General features: G+C 40.0%; 1 protein-coding gene across 2 annotated transcripts in view; it reads left to right on the top strand.

Annotated features, from left to right (window-relative positions):
- The first annotated feature begins 7424 nt into the window (after positions 1-7424).
- Positions 7425-23202, top strand: part of LOC149470057 (protein unc-13 homolog C-like) — a 434551-nt gene continuing 418773 nt past the window's right edge. For both annotated transcript variants that reach the window (XM_089668057.1, XM_089668050.1), the window contains exons 1-2: positions 7425-7491; positions 10279-10498. In XM_089668057.1, the coding sequence (XP_089524183.1) occupies positions 7456-7491; positions 10279-10498 (256 nt within the window). In that variant the 5' untranslated portion in view covers positions 7425-7455. The remainder of the gene's footprint in view (positions 7492-10278; positions 10499-23202) is intronic.

Raw genomic sequence — 23202 nt, 5'->3', positions numbered from 1 at the left:
AAAGTGTATTTGCCACTTGTATTTGCCACTGTGCATGGCACGTGCAGGTGCCCTAAAGCACCAGGGATTTTGTGCCTCAGCACAAAGGAGCTAGTAAGAGTTGGTGTCCATAAGGCCTATCATTTTGTCATCTTAATAAATCAACCTGTTCAAAACAAACTAACTTTAAATGAGACTGCATGCAGTACAGAGGCACCAGTTCATCACAGCTTGAAGATGGTGGTAAGTACTCTGCTTCTAAATGAATGTGCAAATCTTGATTCTATAGAACCCAATTGAAGCGTATGCATGGAACAGACTAATTAAAGCGTTCAACATGCAAAAGCAGATTTACTACATACAATCATGTTGTGTAGAAATAATTGAGACATATCATAAATGCAAAAACTTCAAAGTCAGAATGATCACAGAGGGAACGGTATAAATATATTCAATATCTATTGCAAAATTATATTTTTGACTAGCCCAGTAAGAACACTACAGTAGGTACAAATCCACAAGCCCATAGCTAGTCAGTGAGTGATTTCCCAATTGTGTGAAGTTTCAGAGAAATATAAATATCTCCCCTGGATCACAGCGCTTCTAACCTATAAAATAGAACTGATAGTAGATGTCAGAATCAAGTAATCCATAAGTCAGTTCCAGTCTTGTAGGCTGTAGTGTAATATAAACAGGATTACATAAATGCTGCAATTACACAAGGTAAGAAGCCATGCAAGTGCTTTTATACTTATATATTATATTATATATTCGCCTCATCCAAGTGTTTAGCAGAGTCATTCCAGTGTTCAAAAATGTAATTCACATATGATACAGGCAGCTTATGAGCTTTAGTTGTGTTCGTATAACAAAATTCAAATGGCAAGTATAAATTGCAAACATAGGTCACTAAAAATTCAACATGTCCACAGCTTATTACAGTGATATAGGCAGTCCCTGGTTGTAGCATAACTCCAAAATTATATTAGTACATCCATACATGTCTCCATGGACAATAGAGTCAATGTAGAGATGTACATTACACAGGTCTGGAGGTGATTTGATCTGAATTGATACAGAGCTTCCTGCAACTCATTAGGGCCTGATGTTCAAATAGTCCTGTGTCACCCACAACAAAGGAGCAATGTGTGTCCATAGCAGAGAAACAATGTGTGCAAGTATTATTCAATGGCTGTATACTGTAGTATGGAGGGAACCTAACCAGTAACAGGAATATCTGTGTGTGACCACATCAACGTTGCATATGTAGTTTGTTTTATCTCATTAAAAAAAAACCTTTGACAAGCAGAGTGGCGTGTGAATAGTGGCAATCTCTGGTGGACTTTTAATTGTCCAAAGACAGGTGGACATCTAACATTGTGTATTGTTGCATGTATATACATCATTGCACTGCAAGGACAATACTATAGGACTGTGCTCCAAACAATGGAGCTCAAACAAAAATTATATTCAAAACACTGTAGTGGTGTATGTACAGATAAACAAAACGGAATGAAAATATTTAACATTAACAGGGTTAAAGGAGAATCAAAAAGAAAAACAATACAAAAACTTATATTTAAAGAAACAAAAAAAATAGAATGATATATCAACAAAAACAAGGATAAAAAGGCAATAAAAAAAGTACCAAATAAAATGAAAAGTATAGAACAATAATCATGATTGTGAAAATAATATAAAAAGCCTCTTTTCACAGCAATGTCAATCAACAAGGGGGCGTGGAAACATTATCATTTTACATAAGAGATTAGAAAACAAATAGACTTGGAACTCAAAGTGTAGTAGGCAGGGTAAAGTGTGGATGTTTGATAGAGGGGATCACACTGTATGTTACTGCAAACAAAGTAGCTTTAATTGCTGGATAGGTGGCAGTGGAAAATACTATTTACAAAAGTGCAGATAAATGGTTTTCTTATTGGCTTATAAGCCACAGGTACACAGTACATTCACAGAAGATATAGATTGCAGCTTAATTCTGCTGGACACTGTAATATCTTTGCTACAAGCCCAGATGTGTTATATAGGGCACATAATGTTTACTTGCCACAGGCTGGTGTCCATAGGAAGGTGACACAAATGCAGCAGTCCTGGTATAGCAGGGAGATATACCAACTCTGATAGTCTCTCTTCTCAAACGCAGCAACAGTGATGATAGTCAGGACTCCAGAGGATCCCTGTTCTGTCTCTGAGGCTGGAACACTCTCCCTAAGTAAAGCCTAGCTTGCCCTAGCAAGGCTGGGTATCTGTTCTATTCTATATACACAAGTGCTCCCCAAAATGGGGGCTGGGCACAGTTTATATAGGAGAGCCACAACAAAGTGGCTGTTCAAATCCCAAGACAGTTTGTGCCTAATCAGAGCACAAGGCTTCCCCAAAATGGTGGCTGGGCACAGTTTATATAGGAGAGCCACAACAAAGTGGCTGTTCAAATCCCAAGACAGTTTGTGCCTAATCAGAGCACAAGGCTTCCCCAAAATGGTGGCTGGGCACAGTTTATATAGGAGAGCCACAACAAAGTGGCTGTTCAAATCCCAAGACAGTTTGTGCCTAATCAGAGCACAAGGCTTCCCCAAAATGGTGGCTGGGCACAGTTTATATAGGAGAGCCACAACAAATTGGCTGTTCAAATCCCAATACAGCTTGTGCCCAATCAGAGCACAAGGCTTTCCAAAAATGGCTGCTGGAGAGAAATACAGAGGACAGCAAATCTTCTACAGGTTACCACAGAACAGCAAGAACCACAAATATCCATTTGCATAAAACACAACATTCCTGCTTGAAAAAGTGAGTATGATAGTTATTGTCCCACTTCTCCTCACAGCCAGCGAGGTTATTGCTGACACTATTAACTGCAAGTGAGGGGACTGCCTACATTTCCCCCCCATTTAAGGAATGCAGTCCTCGGTATTCACCTAGGTAAGAAAGTTACCACAAGGTACAAATATAACAAGCAGAAAAACAGTCAACACCAAACAGTTCAAATAACATAATCAGAATACTTGACAGGTTTTTCTCCCCTGGCATTTGTCTATCTCCAGTAGAGGAAACAGTTCCTCCCAGGGGCGGACTGACAACTCATGGGGCCCCCGGGCAATAGGGGATCATGGGGCCCCTGTGACCTTGCCCAAACTCAAAAAAGCCTATGAAAAAGGTACCAGGGGCATCTCATGGGGCCCCCTACTGACCCTGGGCCCTCGGGCAGTGCTCGAGTTTCCAAATGGTCAGTCCGCCCCTGGTTCCTCTAGTTCCTCCTCTGCAACAGGGTCAGCAGGTGATACTTCATACACAAAAGGCTCATCTTCAACAGGAGTGGAAGAACGCTCACACATCGAGTTCTCCTACAGTCAGTTCCCATCCAGTAGTAGAAGTCTGATTCTCTGTAGATCTCTTAGCTGGGGATAAGTTCTCCACTGGTTGTAGATGGGACAGGTACCACTCTATAGAGTCACTATTGAGAACTTCCTGGTTGAACGGTACCCAGAAGATGTTTTGGCCACTGTTAGAAAATTCATGCTCAATAATTCAAAGGGTTCTCCCGTGCTTACCACCAAGGGGGTAGTTTTCTCTGCCTTCCCCTTGTGAATGGCACAGCTCTGACACTCCTGCCATGCTTTCTGACAGCCAGCAAGGTTATTGCTGACACTGTAAAGTGCATGTGAGGGGTCTGCCTACAAGCAGGACTCTGGCAGGCAACTTTAATATCTTTCATATAAAAGAAAACAGGCAGGTTCATATTTATCTCTGTCCTCTATCACCATGTTACTGCCCTTGTTGGGCAGTTTTCGTTCAGTAGCGTCCAGTTGCTTTTTGTCAAGGTTGCCTTGTTTGTCAGTATCCACAAAACTTGTCAATATCATTAGCAACTTGGCAGATAAAGATGGCATCTTTGGTATTGAAAAAAAAAGATCGAAAAATAGAAGATTTAGGCCTAAAGCATTTGAGAGTGCCAGGCTGGACCTAATTGTTACAATATTGTCATCATTCTCTGTGTGGCCTTCTTCCCAGAGGGAACAGAAGGTCAAACCTATTTTAATGACAGACCGCTCCCCTTCTGATAGGAGTCTTGAGGGTAATTAAAAACCTGTGTTTTCTACTTTTTTTTTTTTATTCTTTTTGAATAAAAAATGAACCAGATTCACTTTTTTCAGAAGAGCTCCTAATTCTGGATTGTGTGTGGGCATTTTTGGATCTAAATCGGCACACTGTGTTGGCAAATTTGTGTTTATCACAGTTATAGGAAACTTTTTACAAATGTCCTGTGAAGTAGAGAAAGAATAAACTATAGAGAAAGGTGATTGGGTGCAGCACATCCCATAAGGGTGATTATAGCATTCGAGATTGTGTTGTGATATTAAGGAAAATCTTGTGTTACATTCCTTAAACTTAATATAAAACTTGTATGCTCCCTACCAGTCCCTGGGATGAAGTGCTTTGTTTGCCCTTTTATTTTTACCTGATTTGATAGTGAATTCTACAATTAACAGAAGTATAAGACTATTGGGTTGGCAACTATTGGATTCTGTTTATTTAGACTTTTGGATTCTGCAGTCTCTAAAGCCAAAGCCTCCAGACCTGGGTGAAAAACATCTCTACTTATATTTGTTTTTGTGGATGATTCCATATAGCCAACTACCAGGACTTTATTTTCCACGGAGACATGTATGGATGTATTAATGTAATTTTGTGTTATGCTACAGCCAGTGAGGGCCTATATCACTGTGATAGAATATGAACATGTTGAACTCTCAGTGGCTTATATTTGCAATTTTTATTTGGCATTTGCTATATGAGATACAACAAAAGCCAGCCATAGATTGATGGAATCTTGGCCAGTTCAGCAGGGACCAGCCGAGATCAATCCCTCTATGGGCAATCAATCCATCGATCAACTTGGGTACAACTAGCTGGGCAGATTTTTTTACATGCGATTACTGCTGGCTAAGGCTCCCTGATGGCAGAACACAATAGCTCTGCAGGAGAGATTCTCCCCATCAATAATGACTATGTTGATGGGGGAATCGAGTGATTTTCTTTCCTCCCACCAGTAGTGGAAAGAAAATCAAATAATCTATAGCTTGCCTAAGGCTCATACCCTGTCTGCATACTTCTATGTGAATTACGTTTTTCAACAATGGAGACACTGGAATGACTCTGCTGTCCACCTGGAGGAGGCTAATATATGGTGAGTATTCAAGCACTTGCATGGCTGCTTACCTTGTTTGATAACACTCATCATGTAATCCTGTTCATATTATACTACAGCCCAGCAGACTGAAACTGACCTACAGATTACTACATTGTTTCTGACACCCAGTTTCAGTAAAAGGTCATAATTACTTGGTGGTGCCGCTCCAGGCTGAGGTGTTGAGCCCCATTGGCACTCAGGATAGTAGGGATGCCAGTGTCAGAAAAACTCATCCAGTGAACAATGAACATTATAGCTTGAAACTACTTATCACCTTAGCTGATCGTAGTATGGATGTGTACATGTGAAAGCCTTAGTCAATGCCGCTCCTTGCGCCATGCCTCCTAACATGTTTAGATGACATTTTTCACTGACATGCCCTGACATTTCGCTGACATGCTTCTCCTAACACGTTTGGGGCAAAACATGTCAGGGGCATGGCCGAGGAGTTTAAGCCCTAGTGGGTGGGCGAAGCATGTTAGGGGCCATGGTCTGAGGAGTGACATAAACTGAGGCTTTTACATGTGCACATCCATAATAGGATCGGCTAAAGCGAGCGATGGTTTCAACCCATTTTCAGTGTTTTATATGCAAGAACTGTTGTGATTCATAGGAGATATTTATGATCCTGAAACTCCACACAATTGTATCATCCACTGACCAACTATCTGGATTTAAAACTAGTGTACTTACTGTGTTGGACAAAAAACTATTTCTGCTGATAGATATAGAATATATTCATACCAATTGTGTGATCTCTCTGAATTATTTTTATAGACCTTTAAAGCATTTTGCCTTCATGATTGTATGTCTCAGTGATTTCTACGTAGCATAATTGAATGTACTAAATCTACTTTTGTGGGATGAACACTCAAATAGTCTGTACCATGCATATGCTTCAGTTGGGCTTGTTCTATAGAATCAAAATGTGCACTTTTGTTTAGAAGCAGTTTACATGTACTAGTTGTAATACATGCAGTAAGTGCAATAGCTCCATAATGTGGATTATATTTACAGAGGTGCCTCTGTACTGCCTAAAGCTTCATTTGAAGTCCATGCCTTTTGGACAGTTTGATTTATTGAGATTACTTACTTCCTGGCTCCTGAATCTCTATCATTTGTTGGAGACTGTTCAGGGCAGCTCAGTCTCTGTGCTGGGAATATGCGATCAAGCCCACTTCAACTACAAAAACCAGTATGCCATATGTGGCCTCTGCCAAATGACTGTTCCCCACTTGCATCTGGATGTATGAGCTTATTTGGTCAATGATATCACCCTGGGTCCCTGATTGCTTGTTTAGTAACAGGATCTAGCATGTCATGAGTAGCGGAGGTTGAACATCACCAGGAATGGCAGGGTGTCATGTTGGCAGGTCATTATGATTGGTCAGTGAGCCCGCTTATTAAAAAAAGGTATAATTTAAATGTGGAAAATTTCAGGGAGATTTGGATGTGGTTTTCACAGGTATGTGCAAGCATTAGGCATGTGGAATCCATATGAAGGAGCTATTTTTTTTTTGTCTGTGTCCTGGGCAACATGGGTACTAAATACTCCTTTCTAAAGATGGACTTTTTATCAGTGAGATTGCTATATGAAGACCTACATACATGGGTACTTCACACATTGCCCTGCCCAGCACTTCTGCCTTTCAACACTAGATGCCACAGTTCAAATCACTATCTGCATGGCCTTTGCTTTTTCTCCCTATGCTTATACTGGTTTTCTCCCACACTTCAATCATATGCTGACAGGTTAATTGACTCCTGTATAAATTGGCACTAGTATGTATATGCATGTATGTAAGATAGGGACCTTGGATTATAAGCTCCTTGAAAGCAGGGGCTGACGTGAATGAACAGTGTGTAAAACACCTCATAAATTGATGGCGCTATATACATATCTGTAAAAAATACCTAATAATGTTATAAGAATTACAGCTTGGCAGCAGAAAACTGTGCTATAATACTGGTTTCTGCCAATAGTTTGCATAAAAATTTGCCTTGGCTTCATTGGTTTATCAAAAAGGGTTCATACTATTTTACATAATATTCTTGTTCGTTAAAATTCTTGTTTTTAAGTTATAATTCATATAATTATTACGCATCTCCTCTCTTCCAGTGTATTCTGTCATAATGCATTAGCAGTCTGCTTTATTCCATTGCCATCATATATTGAAAGTTGATGTCATGTATACACTATGCTGTGAGTAACGTGCAATCTTTCTGCTTACTAGACACTGGCTGCAAGGAAAGCTGGAATCTCTCTTGCAATGGTTATCCGGACATCTGTGAACAATGAGGAACTGGTAGGTACTGGGTTATATATATACAAAAAATAGAAGTAGGCTTGCCAGCACAAGCAGTCTATGGATGTGTGTGAAAGGTCTTTGGGCTTCTGTCAATGGGAAAATGCATGCTTTCAGGTGCATTTAATTTGCCTTTAAGATCACTTGGGGGTGCTTCTAAGATCATTGAGAGTTAAATGACAGGTGCATTTGAACTGCAGTTGACCTCCTTGTCTCTTACAATCAATCTCTTTCTAAGCTCCATCAACTTGCTTCAAACTACATTTGCATTACTATTGACTTCAATAGGATTAGACTCAATTCTGATACGATCAAAAGCCCCCTAACACAAGTTTTTCATGGTCATCTTGCTAATGTTCAAATCATTGTTTTTTACAAAACACGGGTTTACTTATGCTTACCTAAAGCCCAATTCCAACTTAATCAAAACATTATAAATTGGATTCCCCAGCATCTTGTAAAAGTAAAAAGCAACTTTGATTACTTAACTCACCTCCTTTTTGACATTGTCGACTACACACTCACCCACTCACTAATGCAGCTGTGTTCCTATTCTGAGTTGAATGGTGCCTAGTGTCAGTCAACCCATGGGCTCTATGCCCATTGTGTCAAGGATCTACACACCACCACCACCCTGGACTCACAGGAGAATGTTCTAGAATTGTGATATACAGTATTTGGACACAAAACAAAGACACCTGGAAAGAAAGGATACATGCGGGTGCTCCAGTGGGGGAGGGGGTGGATATGAGCTCGAGTTGGGTTTTAAAGGCTGACATCCCAAAAACTGATGTTCCAGTTTTGGGCTGATATGGTTTACATCATCCCCCAACTTTTTAAATTTCCCAAACACTTCACTAGTCAGATTTCCCTGTAGTATTTTTTGTCTTCACTACTCTCACATTGCTACAAATAAGGTGTCACTCTCATATAGCTATAATAATTTGTAGAGATAGAGATTCCCCCATCTGACTTTGTAATAACTGCTGCAGTTGGATTAAATTGGGAATATTTTATAAGTGGAGTCCCTAGCAGATAAAAAAAAACCCCGTGTGGGATTCAGCTTGCCAGCAGCTATTAAACAATGAGGGATATTTATCAACCTTTTTGCACCCATTGTTTCCAGTAAATGGTCGCATTCCTAGATTTACCTCCCCATACCCAAAGTATAATGCACCCTTCTCTGTGCACTCCCTCTCTCCCATGTACTTCCCCATCCCCACTTGCAGTCTGGCATTACAAAAAATACAGTTTATAGTTTTTATATTTTAATGTTGCACTTCTGTTAGTCAAAAAGCAATATTTATTTTTATTTATGAAACTTTTTTTATTTACAAAGACATTATATATCACAATGGCTAAATCTGTGTCTGCAGTGCATGTTCAAACCTTAATACTATAAATAATAGCATGTTATTGGATTTTTACTTCAGGACTATATAATGAGTTTGGAAATTCTAGAGAAATGCTTAAATACAGTAATGCATTACAATTTAAACCAATTAGATTTTAGTAGACTAAAATATTCTGAAAATTTTATTTGACTAAATGAAAATTGGAATTGATTTTTGTCATCGTTTTCAATATTTGACCTAATTCTAATTTTATTTTCGTTAAGTTTTCATCACTGAAAACATGCAGCTACTATGACAAAAATATTTTTGTTGACATAATTAACACTGGAATCAGGGATTAATGCCTCAATAGAAACATGGAACAACACCAGTAAAGGAAGGTTATATCTAAGGTGGAAAGATCAGAGAATGTAGTATGTGGATGTAGGAGGGGGGTGCCTAGTTGACATGGAGAATTATATTATGTCTGAAAGGGGAGTGAGTCATGGGGAGCAGTGCATTCTCAATGCTGTGAGTCATGTCCAGAAAAAAAACATCCTTACTCCAAAGTGGAGGTTTGGGGAGGACAGGTGGGAGACCATTTTATAGGTATAAAAAAGCAGCAATGTGATAGGAGGAGGGAGATTTTAAGAGCGATCAGAGGCAGAACGCTATATATGCACTATGTTACCCCCTAAAACTGCCATCCTGCAACCTTTTAAGTGGATTTTAATGCCTGGGAGACTGTGTAGCTTCAATATCATGTGACCACTGTTGTTTGTTACAGTGATCACATGAACAGGAGCCAACCCCACTGGCTTCCAGTCAGAAGCCTTAACTGTACGTTATCAGTGACCGCTCAAGCAGCAAGCTGAGAGCACACAGTGGAAAAATGGTGCAAAGTTGTTCATAAATGTCTCCAGATGGCTCTAGTAGAGAAAACAGAAGGAAAAATAAAAACTTAGTGGGTGAGGCTTTTCCACACAAAATCTGCAATGAAAGGATATTAACCCAGAAACTATTTTTCCTTTTAAAGAAACTAAGATAATTTTTGCCATATTTAAATAAAAGAACAGTAATTAAAAATGCTTTCTGTGAGTGAATAACTTTTTTGTTCTTTGTTTGTAAAACATTTCAAAAGTATTTTTTTAATCCTTAGCAACAATGGGTGGATACATGGGGAGACATTTGTTGTTTGATTTTACTTTTACTTTCTGTAAATAATTGTCACATATTATAGGTTTTGCCAGAATTGTGTGTTTTAGTATATTGATTAAAAAAAGAAACCAGTTTTCAGTTGTAACATGCAATTTATACAAGTGTTTTTTGCTTCTCTGTATGCATCTGCCAACAACTGATTGTATAGCACTGTAACCACTGCAGAATAACTGTCTGTGAAAACACAGAGGCTGCTTGATACTAATAACAGTCTGCCTTGTGTTCTACTCAATAGAAAGCCCATGTTTTCAAAAAGACTTTGCAAGCCCTTATTTACCCAATATCATCCACTACGCCTCACAACTTTGAAATATGGACTGCGACTACACCAACATACTGCTATGAATGTGAAGGCCTGTTATGGGGCATCGCAAGACAAGGAATGAGATGTACAGAATGTGGGGTCAAGTGTCATGAAAAGTGCCAAGACCTTCTTAATGCTGACTGCTTGCAAAGTAAGTACCTCTTTTAGCTCCTGTTCTATGATGATATAATGATGCTGCATCTTATAATGATGCTGCAGTATATCAGTAGCTGGATGGTTCTAGGATGTTCTGAGATGTCCTGTTATTTTTATTTTTCCACAAATTTTACTTTAGCTTGGATTTGCTGTAGCTAAGGTTGGATTTATTTTCTGGTAAATATGATATTTGACACAGACTGACTTGCTAGTAGGCTTCAATGACTCGGTCCACTACCTGGCCAAGTAATGGCCTGATATTAATACTGAATGCCTTGTCTCTCTTTTGCTACCATGTATAGCAAAATAACAAGCCATATATACAGTATGAACTTGGAGTGTTCTTTAAGATAGTTATATTGTATGTTTTAAAGGATAAGTTCATCTTTTAACAAAAAATAAATGCACATTTTTATTATTTTTTGTTTCTGGAGCCTGTAAAGCACTGCACCAGAAATCAGCAGATCGCTGGTGCCATGCAGGTCTTCTGCAGACCTGTCATTGTATCTGTGTGACCGTACACCTTGTACAGCCAAGCAGATATTACTAACAGGAAGACTCAATGAACTACCATGGCGATCCACAGTGGACACCTGCAAAGGCTATCAGAAATTGTATTGTTCTCATTCACAAAATACTGTGAATGAATGAATTACATGTCCGGGTGGGTCGGAGCTGGCATGGCCACATTTTTTGTAAAATTGGAGGAGAAGATCCCCTGCTAGCTGTCACAATGGGAATCGAGGGGGAGTGGGAGCCCGGTCTATTTGTAACATGTTACATCCTGAATATGGGTAACATATGTAACACATTACAAAAGATGAACTTATCCTTTAATAGTGATTTAGTGACAATAATAATCTTTATTGGTCTTGAGATTTATGGTTCTTTTCCATATGCAAACATTTTTATGGTGCCTTCTTAATAAAAAAAGAACATAAATGTATTTACTGGCTAACAGGTGGATCTATCTTTACCATTACCATGTGTACCACTGTTAACAAACAGAAGCATTTTTTTCAGGGTGATGCAATAATAATGCACCACCCTGCAATAATAACACAGGTCTGCAAAAAAAGTTTTTTCAAGAGCTGTTTTGGTTATTCCACATAATCTTTATGTTTTTTGGTGCGCTGAATCCGAAAATGACCTCCATTTTGTCATAGGACATCACGTTTCCTGACAATTTAGGTAACTATGTTAAATAAGGCAATACCTCAAAATAAATGGAAATAGACTTACAAAAATTAAAGTTTTAATTCAATTTTTTCATGAAAATCCTTTTTTGAACTGAAATGAGCTCACCCATACATACTAAACTCGATTCTTCTTCCCTGTGAGGCTCCTCTTGGTGCATTTACGCTGCTGAGTAGCATCAGGAATGTCTCTCTGAAGCATCCAACAGTAGTCTGCCATCATTGTAATGCTCCATTTTCCCTGGTATCTCCTTTCCATCTCTTTAATGTCTTGGTGGAATCATTCACCTTGTTCCTCACTCACAGCTCCCAAATTTTCAGGAAAGTAGTCAAGGTGGGACTGGAGGAAGTGCACTTTCAAACTCATCAGGCAACCTAAAGCTTGAAATGCTTTCAGCATTCGTCCGACGATCTTTTTGTAGTGAGGATCTTTGTTATTGCCTAAAAATTTCTGTATGACTTCTTTAAATGCAATCCACCCTTCTTTTTGAGGATCCGTCATGGTATTGACAAACTCTTGATCAACCATAAGCCTTTTGTCTTGTCCGACGAACACACCTTCCTTCTATTTTGCCTCCAACAGGCCTGGAAACTTGGTGACCAAGTATTTGAAGCATTCTCCATCTCTTGGAAGTGAGTTTACGAATTGCTTCATCAATCCCAATTTTATGTGGAGAGGTGGTAGAAGCACTTTATTGGAAGGTACCAAAGTTTCTTGGAGGACATTTTTTTCACCGACTGTTAGCACCCTCGGCTGCCAACTCTTCTTGGTCCAGTGATTTTGTCGGTCTCCACTGTCCCATAGACACAGAAAACAAGGGTATTTGGTATCCCACCCACTGGATTCTTCAGGAAAGATTAACCCCTTCTACCATTAGAAGCACAGACTCAGGGCTGAGGCCTACACATAGAGCATGCTGCTGAGTATCCCAGTAGTCAGACGTGTCACTCAGAGCAGCACTCGTATTCAACCCCTTTCAGGGGGGGGGGGGGGCAGATTGTTTACCTGCAAATAACAACAAAGGGCCAGAAGAGAACTAGGGAAATGAGGAAATAGAATTGTTTTTCCCTAAAACTTGCTTAGCTTATGTATATATTGCTGACCATCAGATTTACAGTGCTATATTTTTTTTCACATAACTCGGACAAGCCCTTTAAGGTTTTTTTTGGCATTTTATATCTTAAATGCACTTATGTGAATTAATAGTAATTTGGACTTTAAATTTGGTTAAAAACCCATAATATAAAAAAATACCAAACATTTAAAAAATTTGATAAATGTGAAGACAGTTTTGCATTTTGTCGCAAATCATGATGTCTAGGAGTTTTTTCAATATTGTATTCGTTTTCAGCACACCAAAATACATGGAAATTAGATGAAAATAATCAAACAGCTTTTTAGTTGCAGACCTGTGTAATATAGTAATAATAATGTAATTGGAGATTCCTTCTTGCCAGATTAGTTTCTGTGGTGCATCAGCACCTGCCCCTTCACATTCTTTTTGCTTTCTCCAGTTCTCCAATGTGAAGTAGTACTTAGTTACTGACTATTAAATGGGATTATACAGTACACATGGTTTTTCTATTGGTTCTGCTTTGACCATAGTTTGGCAGCTTACTAGGAACATGGCAGAAAGACTGACTTGCTAGAAGGATGCACTGGACAGCCTTGATCAATCCCCTGGCCAAGTAATGGCAGTGCATTAGTACAGGATAGCTTGTTTTGATTTTGCTACCAAGTATGCCAAAGTAACAAGCTATAAATATGAACTTAAACAGGTTCTAAAGGCTGAAGGTTTTTTACCTTTATGCATTCTATGTAAGATGGTAAAAAACATTCCGTGTGCAGCTTCCCCCTTAGCCCCCCAATACTTACCTGAGCCTGATCTTGATCCAGTCATGTGCACGAGAGCAGCAGCTCTCCTGTGTCTCTCCCTCTTCATTGGCTCAAATACAGCAGTGGGTGCCATTAACTCCCACTGCTGTCAGTCACAGCCAGTGAGGAGGGAATGGGGCCGAGCCACACTCTGTGTCTTATAGACAGAAAGAGGTGGCTCGGGACAAGCTGCTTGCTCTGGGGGAATTCAGCAGAGGGGAGGAACAAGGTTTTTCTGTGCAAAACCATTACGCAGCACAGGTAACTGACATTTTATGTTTTTAAAACAAAAAAATCTGAATCTTTTTATTATCACTTTAAAGCTTTCCTTAAGATAGGAATATTGTATTTATTAACTACATGCTGCCCAGCCACTGTACATATACGGCGGCAGGGCGGCACTCGCAGGCAAAACCACGTTTTAAAACGTGTGTTTTGTAAACAAATAGGGGGCATGCGCGAGGCACGCTGCCGCCCTATCTGTCCTGCGGATCACCTCCGCAGATGTCGCCAGGTCACAGCCGCTCCTTAGCGGCTATGTCCTGGCGATCGGCGGCAAACAGTGACAGAGCACAGCTGCAGTAGCTGTGCTGTCTGTCATTTCCCTGTCAGCTCGAGGATGAGCTGATCGAGAAAGAACAGTTTCTCTTTCTCGATCAGCCTTGTCCCGTCCAGTACACACCCCCGCCCCCTAGTAAAACACTCCCCTCCTATAACCCTTCCCTGCAAAATAAAGTTAACCCCTTCCTCCCCATTGCCATTAGTACAGTGTCAGTGTTTTTTTTTTGCACTGATCACTGTATTAGTGTTTTTGGGGATCTCAGTGACCCCAAGTCAGTACCCCCCATTTATGTACCATATTGCATGACCGCGCAATTGTCCGTTTAACTAGCGCAGCGCTGTATAGCAGAAAAATGGCGTAAATTGCAGTATTTATACCATAGTTTGTAGACGCTATAACTTCCACACAAAGCAATCAATATACACTTATTGGAATTTTTTTTACCAAAAACATGTAGCAGAATACATTTTGGCCTAAATTTATAACCAACTTTGAGTTTACTATATATTTTTTATAGCTGAAAGTAAAAAATATTGTTTTTCTTCAAACTTTTTGGCCTTTTTTTGTTTATAGCGTGAAAAATAAAAAGCGCACAGGTGATCAAATTACACCAAAAGAAAGCTCTATTTGTGTGAAAAAAAGGACGTAAATTTTGTTTGGGTGCAGCATTGCATGACCGTGCAATTATCAGTTGAATTAGTGCAGCGCCGAGTGGCAAAAAGAGGCCTGGTCATTAAGGGGGGTAAATCCTCTGGAGCTCAAGTGGTTAATGGTGACTTAGCGACAATAAAAAATATTGGCTGGTTTTGGGGTGTAAGGTTCCCTTCAATATGCAAACATTTTACATTTTGACATTATGGAAACTGCCTTTGCAGATGAATCTACCTTTACCTCTACTATGCCTACCTCTGGTAACAGAAAGAAACATTTTTTACAGGGTGATGCAATCAGGAGTCTTTGTTACCAGATTTTTGCCTTGAGCCAAAATTAAAGAATAAGGCTCTCAATGTCTGTGGTGCATTCACACCTGCCCATTCTTCTTCTCTTTGTTTTGAAAAAGCCTTCTGTGGCTATGCTTTCTCCAAGGTGAATTGGTACTTCGTTAATGACTGTTAGATGCCAGCAGTATAGTAGTTTTTCTATAAGTGCTGCTTCAATCTGCAAGAGATCAAGATGCTTTATCAGAAATGAATTCACTTCCTTCTGCTTTCCAACCTTCCAGGATAGTCTGTAGGGGCTTACCAGAATTATGCCTTTTGCATATATTTGAATGAATTTTAACTAATGAAACAGTACATTGTGAGACTAAGCAGGTCATTCATAGCTAAGGCGGAGTATGTTAATATGAATGATAAAGTACAAATGAGAATTCAAGTGTAATTGTATTTTAAAAGCATCTTACCACTACTAAACAAAAGAAACATTAATCCTGCCTAGCAAGAGAGAGGAAATCTAAACTATAATATACAAGCGCCACTGATAAGTAAATGTGCTAAATACACTTACGTGAGCACCAATTGTTGTCTTATATACAATTTAGTCAGGGTAGAAATGTAGTGGATAGAATAGAGCTGTTTAGCTAGTGAAGCACCAGACGTGTATTACATCTCAATTTTCCAGAGGAGATTTTATGGATGTGTCAGTTTGCATCTGATATTTTTCACAATAAGTGATCTTTGCCATGTTTTTTTTCAGAGAACTGGGCTTTCTCCTGGGTTTTATTTTTAAATATGTATCTTTTTATTTCATTTTCTGGTATGAAAAGCTAAATATAAATGTTCATTTTAGCTTTTTATAAAAGCACGCCACACCATGGTACTTTTTTTTTAAAACTGTTTATTGTGCTCAGAGAATGTGTACAATTTTACAGAATTATGACATACCGTTATGACATTATGCATAAAACATGCTTAGATTTAAAAAATATTTTGTCAAATTATGTAAAGGCTCAAATCAAAATGGAATCAGAATAATATTTTACTAAAAGTGAAACCGTAAGATGATTCTAAAAATAGTTTGGTAGGTACAGTACATATGTGATTAGGGGATCAATTCACTAAGAGTTAAATAACTGAACAAATGTGGTAAAATAACACACGCAATATATTTTTTGCAAATGTGCAATTCACTAAGAATTTTGCGGTTAATAACTCATGTGATAAAATATCATTATTGTGGTAATTGTCGCATATTTTCATATGGTAATTTATTGCACGTTAGCTGGTTGATAAGGAAGCCAGCCGCAGCCTCCTAACAACAGATACCGTATTTTCCGGCGAATAAGACAACTTTTTTTACTTAAAAACATACGTCAACAATTGGGGGTCGTCTTATACGCCGGGTATAGAACGCTGGATGTGCGGTAATACTGTATGGTAGCTTCAGCTACATACAGTGTACTGCGCTGAGCCAATCACGGCGAGTGATGTATTCTATTAATGAATACAGAGCCTGCTCGGATTGGCTGAAGTTGTGACATCATCAGCCCGCCTCTCTGACACAGCCAATCCGAGGAGGCTCTGTATTCATTAATAGAATACATCACTTGCCGTGATTGGCTCATATGACGTCCTCCCATTCTCCGCGCATGCGTGGCGATGCGCTGTGTCCCTCGGACACAGCGATCACCGATCACGGAAAGAGCCGAAGATGTCGGCTCGGTCATGTGATCAGCTGTGTCCAATCACAGCTGATCACATGTAAACAGGGAAATGCCGGTTATCGGCATTTCTCTCCTCTTGAGCTGTCACGCTGACAGCTCGAGAGGAGAGGAGAGCCGGTAATCGGCTTTCTGCGGAGGGGACATGTACACTGATCATCAGGGCACTGATGATCAGTGTGCCCTGATGATCAGTGTAGCCCCAGCAGTGCCAGCTGTCAGTGTCCATCAGTGCCACATCAATGCCACATATCAGTGCCTACCAGTGCACATCAATGCCACATATCAGTGCCCATCTGAGCTGCCTTTCAGTGTCACCCATAAGTGCCAGTCAGTGCCACCTATCAGTGCTGCCAATCAGTGCCACCTATTAGTGCCAGTCAGTGCCGCCTATCAGTGCCATGTATCAGTGCTGCCTTTCAGTGCCCATCAGTGATGCCTGTCAATGCCCATCAGTGCCGCCAATCAGTGCCAGTCAGTGCCGCCTATCAGTGCGCATCAGTGCCGCCTATCAGTGCCAGTCAGTGCAACCTATCAGTGCCACCTTTCAGTGCCAGTCAGTGCCACCTAACAGTGCCAGTCAGTGCCGCCTATCAGTGCCGCCTATCAGTGCCATGTATCAGTGCTGCCTTTCAGTGCTCATCAGTGATGCCTGTCAATGCCCATCAGTGCCACCTACTAGTGCCTCCTCATCAGTGCCCATCAGTGCCACCTATTTCATATGGGTACAGTGTTGCATGACCGCGCAATTGTCATTCAAAGTGTGACAGCGCTGAAAGCTGAAAATTGGCCTGGGGGGGGGGGGGGGGAGTGGGTATAATTGCCCTTTAGGCTAGGGGTTAAATGGTGTTGCCTCAGAAGGGGGGTAGTCTTATACGACGAGTATAGCCCAAAACCTATGTTTTAACTGGAAAATTAGGGGGTCGTCTTATACACCCAGTCGCCTTATACACCTTAAAATACGGTAACTTATTAGCTGTCAGTGGGTGTCCCAGTAACAGCTGAATGTAAACAAAACATGTCAGTAATTACAAATGATGAAAAAAATAGTGTGGGGCTTCCCTGCAATACATACCAGGCCCTTTGGGTCTGGTATGGACTTTAAAGAAAAACCAAAGTTGAGAAAAAAAAAAAAACGGCCCTCAGGTCTGGTATGGATTTTGGGGGAACCCCACACCAAAATGAATAAAAAAAAAATGTCCCACACCGTTTTTCTTTACATTTTGTCTTGGGGTTCCCCTTAATATCCATACTAGACCACTAGGGGTTGGGGTCGCTGCATCTGAAAAAATACCGCATGTGATACCGCCAGCAAAACCCTGGTGATAAATATTGCATATTTTTTTACTTTCTGTTCTGTTTGTGAATTGCCCCTAACCGCTTACCGCATATTTTTTTTTTTTTGCGGTATTTACCAACACATTTTAATTTTTGCGTTAAATACAGCAGAATCATAATTTTTTTTTGTGAATTGGACATTTTGTTACCACATTAGATAATTTATGTAAATGAGTCAAGTGACAGTGGTCTCACATGCGGTAACATTTAGTGAATTGTCCCCTAGGTCTGTTATCCAAAATTCCAGCACCATGCAATGCAAAAATTCAAAAGTGATTCATCATTTCTCTCCTCTAGTAAAACAGTTCAGACAACCTGTCGTGAAATATGGATGTTGCCGTTGCTGACCTCCTTCTTAAAATGCTAATACAAACCTAGAACAGGTGAGCATATCAGGGGAGTCAGAAGGACGACAAAACTCCTAAGCATCAAACTAGTATTTTCAGAATGTTTTCAGCTGCTGCATATCTTACCTTTAGCCTGGGTTCACATTGATGGGGTGCAGAATTCACAGCAGTTTCTGTGTGAATTCCACACCACATCACAATCGCACCCCGTTCATGCGAACCGCTGCGGGTGTGTATGTTAAGTTAACACCCCGAAAATTGGTCCGCAAAATGTGTTGCGATGTGCAGAATCGGATTGCATGGGTATGAATGCCCATGCAATTTGATTCTAGTGCAGACCAAAAAAAGGGTCCAGTACCTTTTTGGTGTGGATGCGGTCGGATTGCGGTGGGATTTGAGCCATACAAAATTAATTCACATGTGATTTGCACAGGAGTGCGGTTCCTGTGCAAATCACATACAATATGCCGCACCGCACAAGTGTGAACCCATGCCTTTTACTTCTGGTAGGAAGAAGCAGTTAAAAAAACACGGTTAAAGCACACGTGTTTATGCGCAATTATGCCCATTTGCCCATGAAACATTAATGCATACTGTTAGCCAGAATTTTAATTTATTCTGGCTATTAGAATGTATTAACATGCAAACACACCTTAAAATGTCTAGTGTTTGTGCGTATTTATACACATTTTGCGTTTTTTTTTGTTTTTTTTTTCCTGCTCAAAAGTTCCTCTCCTGAATGTGCTGGTGTTGGTTTTTTTCTTCAGTCTGTAAACACACCTCTTCTAATATGTCTGTAAAGGCGTTTTTTTTTTTTTTTTTTTTTTTTAAGACCAGTGTGCATTAGCCCTAAGGATTAATGAACACAATAGTAATTTTAATGCAATTCAATATTGTAGACCCCTAGTCTTATTCTGTACATAGTACAAGTAATTAGAGATGAGCGAATCGAACCAGGCGAACCGGAATTCGAGTCGAATTTCAGGAAATATTCGATTCGCGTCGAATCCGAAATTTTGCCTACTTCGGGTGCGCGAATCGAATATTTCCCGATCAGCCGGCAAAAGTGTCCCTGCAGTGAGCTCCGCTATTTCTGACAGTTCTCTGACAGAAAGAACACATGTTTAGCGGTTGAAACATTGTATCTATTAGTTTCCATTTAGGATACAGATGTTTCAACCGCTGTACATGTGAAGAAGCTGTCAGAACTGTCAGAAATAGAGGAACTCTGCACATACACTTTTTGCCGGCTTGGAATTATTCTTATTTTCATCCTACTTCTTCTTCTTCTTCATCCTCATCCTCATCCTCTTCTTCTGAGAATGAGGATGAAGAAGAAGTAGGATGAAAATAAGAATAATTCCAAGCCGGCAAAAAGTGTATGTGCAGAGTTCCTCTATTCTGCAGATACACTTAGAGGAGCTCTGCAGATACACTTAGAGGAGCTCTGCACATACACTTTTTGCCGGCTTGGAATTAATCTTATTTTCATCCTACTTCTTCTTCTTCTTCTTCTTCATCCTCATCCTCAGAAGAAGAAGAAGAGGATGAGGATGAAGAAGAAGAAGAAGAAGAAGTAGGATGAAAATAAGAATAATTCCAAGCCGGCAAAAAGTGTATGTGCAGAGTTACTCTATTCTGCAGATACACTTAGAGGAGCTCTGCTCATATACTTAGAGGAGCTCTGCACATACACTTTTTGCCGGCTTGGAATTAATCTTATTTTCATCCTACTTCTTCTTCTTCATCCTCATCCTCAGAAGAAGAAGAAGAGGATGAGGATGAAGAAGAAGAAGAAGTAGGATGAAAATAAGAATAATTCCAAGCCGGCACAAAGTGTATGTGCAGAGTTCCTCTATTCTGCAGATACACTTAGAGGAGCTCTGCAGATACACTTAGAGGAGCTCTGCACATACACTTTTTGCCGGCTTGGAATTAATCTTATTTTCATCCTACTTCTTCCTCATCCTCATCCTCAGAAGAAGAAGAAGAGGATGAGGATGAAGAAGAAGAAGAAGTAGGATGAAAATAAGAATAATTCCAAGCCGGCAAAAGGTGTATGTGCAGAGTTCCTCTATTCTGCAGATACACTTAGAGGAGCTCTGCAGATACACTTAGAGGAGCTCTGCACATACACTTTTTGCCGGCTTGGAATTAATATTATTTTCATCCTACTTCTTCTTCTTCTTCTTCATCCTCAGAAGAAGAAGAAGAGGATGAGGATGAAGAAGAAGAAGTAGGATGAAAATAAGAATAATTCCAAGCCGGCAAAAAGTGTATGTGCAGAGTTCCTCTATTCTGCAGATACACTTAGAGGACCTCTGCACATACACTTTTTGCCGGCTTGGAATTAATCTTATTTTCATCCTACTTCTTCTTCTTCTTCTTCTTCTTCTTCATCCTCAGAAGAAGAAGAAGAGGATGAGGATGAGGATGAAGAAGAAGAAGAAGAAGTAGGATGAAAATAAGAATAATTCCAAGCCGGCAAAAAGTGTATGTGAAGAGCTCCTCTAAGTGTATCTGCAGAGCTCCTCTAAGTGTATCTGCAGAATAGAGGAACTCTGCACATACACTTTTTGCCGGAAACCGCTGTATGGAGGGAATGTCCCAGAACTGTCAGAAATAGACTATTTATGACAGTTCTGGGACATTCCCTCCATACAGCGGTTGAAACATTGTATCTATTTGTTTCCATAAATGGAAACAAATAGATACAATGTTTCAACCGCTGTATGGAGTGAATGTCCCAGAACTGTCAGAAATAGACTATTTCTGACAGTTCTGGGACATTCCTTCCATACAGCGGTTGAAACATTGTATCTATTTGTTTCCATAAATGACATTCTGCAAATACACTTAGAGGAGCGCTGCAGATACACTTTTTGCCAGCTTGGAATTAATCTTATTTTCATCCTACTTCTTCTTCATCTTCTTCTTCTTCATCCTCATCCTCATAAGAAGAAGAAGAGGATGAGGATGAAGAAGAAGAAGAAGAAGTAGGATGAAAATAAGAATAATTCCAAGCCGGCAAAAAGTGTATCTGCAGCGCTCCTCTAAGTGTATCTGCAGAATGTCATTTCTGGAAAAAAATAGATACAATGTTTCAACCGCTGTATGGAGTGAATGTCCCATAACTGTCAGAAATAGACTATTTATGACAGTTCTGGGACATTCACTCCATACAGCGGTTGAAACCGCTGTATGGAGGGAATGTCATAGAACTGTCAGAAATAGACTATTTCTGACAGTTCTGGGACACTCACTCCATACAGCGGTTGAAACATTGTATCTATTTGTTTCCATTTGTTTTCATCTCCAAGGGCATTTAAATTAAAGGTACAGTGTTCTGCACTAATTTAAAGGCTCTCTGAAGCCTAGAAACCCTTTTAATAAGTTAAATTCGTAGCGAATTAATTCGCATCGAATCGAATTTCATACTGGAATTCGCCGAATCAGCCGAATCGAATTTTTGAGAAATTCGCTCATCTCTACAAGTAATCTTTGTGTGCATCCCTAAGTGTAGTAACTGAACCAATCAGAATTAATTTTGCTGAAAATAGATCAGTAGAATATGGATTGTGATTACTTGCTAGGGCTTCTGCTCTTGTACATTGTTCCCTGATTTTAATATCAACAAATACAGGTGAAACTTGAAAAATTAGAATATGGTGCAAAAGTTCATTTATTTCAGTAATGCAACTTAAAAGGTGAAACTAATATATGAGATAGACTCATTACATGCAAAGCAAGATAGTTCAAGCCGTGATTTGTCATAATTGTGATGATTATGGCTTACAGCTCATGAAAACCCCAAATCCACAATCTCAGAAAATTAGAATATTACATGCAATCAATAAAACAAGGATTGTACATAGAACAATATCGGACCTCTGAAAAGTATAAGCATGCATATGTACTCAGTAGTTGGTTTGGGCCCATTTTGCAGCAATTACTGCCTCAATGCGGCGTGGCATTGAAGCTATCAACCTGTGGCACTGCTGAGGTGTTATGGAAGACCAGGATGCTTCAATAGCAGCCTTCAGCTCTTCTGCATTGTTCGGTCTCATGTCTCTCATCTTTCTCTTGGCAATGCCCATAGATTCTCTATGGGGTTCAGGTCAGGCGAGTTTGCTGGCCAATCAAGCACAGTAATCCCCTGGTCATTGAACCAGGTTTTGGTGCTTTTGGCAGTGTGGGCAGGTGCCAAGTCCTGCTGGAAAATGAAGTCCGCATCCCCATAAAGCTCGTCTGCAGAAGGAAGCATGAAGTGCTCCTGGTAGATGGCTGCATTGACCCTGGACTTAATGAAGCACAGTGGAGCAACACCAGCAGATGACATGGCTCCCCAAATCAACACAGACTGTGGAAACTTCACACTGAACTTCAAGCATCTTGCAGTGTGTGCCTCTCCATTCTTCCTCCATACTCTGGGTCCTTGGTTTCCAAATGAGATGCAAAAGTTGCTCTCATCAGAAAAGAGGACTTTGGACCACTAAGCAACAGACCAGGTCTGTTTTTCTTTAGCCCAGGTAAGACGCTTCTGACGTTGTTTGTTGTTCAGGAGCGGCTTGACAAGAGAAATACGGCATTTGAAGCCCATGTCCAGGATCCGTCTGTGTGTGGTGGCTCTTAATGCACTGACTCCAGCCTCAGTCCACTTCTTGTGAAAGTCCCCAACACTTTTGAATGGCCTTTTCCTGACAATCCTCTCCAGGCTGCTG

The sequence above is a fragment of the Staurois parvus genome, unplaced genomic scaffold, assembly GCF_062004578.1.
Source record: "Staurois parvus isolate SC_StPar_1 unplaced genomic scaffold, SC_StPar_1.0 ptg000054l, whole genome shotgun sequence".
Taxonomy (NCBI): domain Eukaryota; kingdom Metazoa; phylum Chordata; class Amphibia; order Anura; family Ranidae; genus Staurois; species Staurois parvus.
Note: the sequence above shows the minus strand (reverse complement) of the source record. Positions and strands in the feature narration are given on the sequence as shown.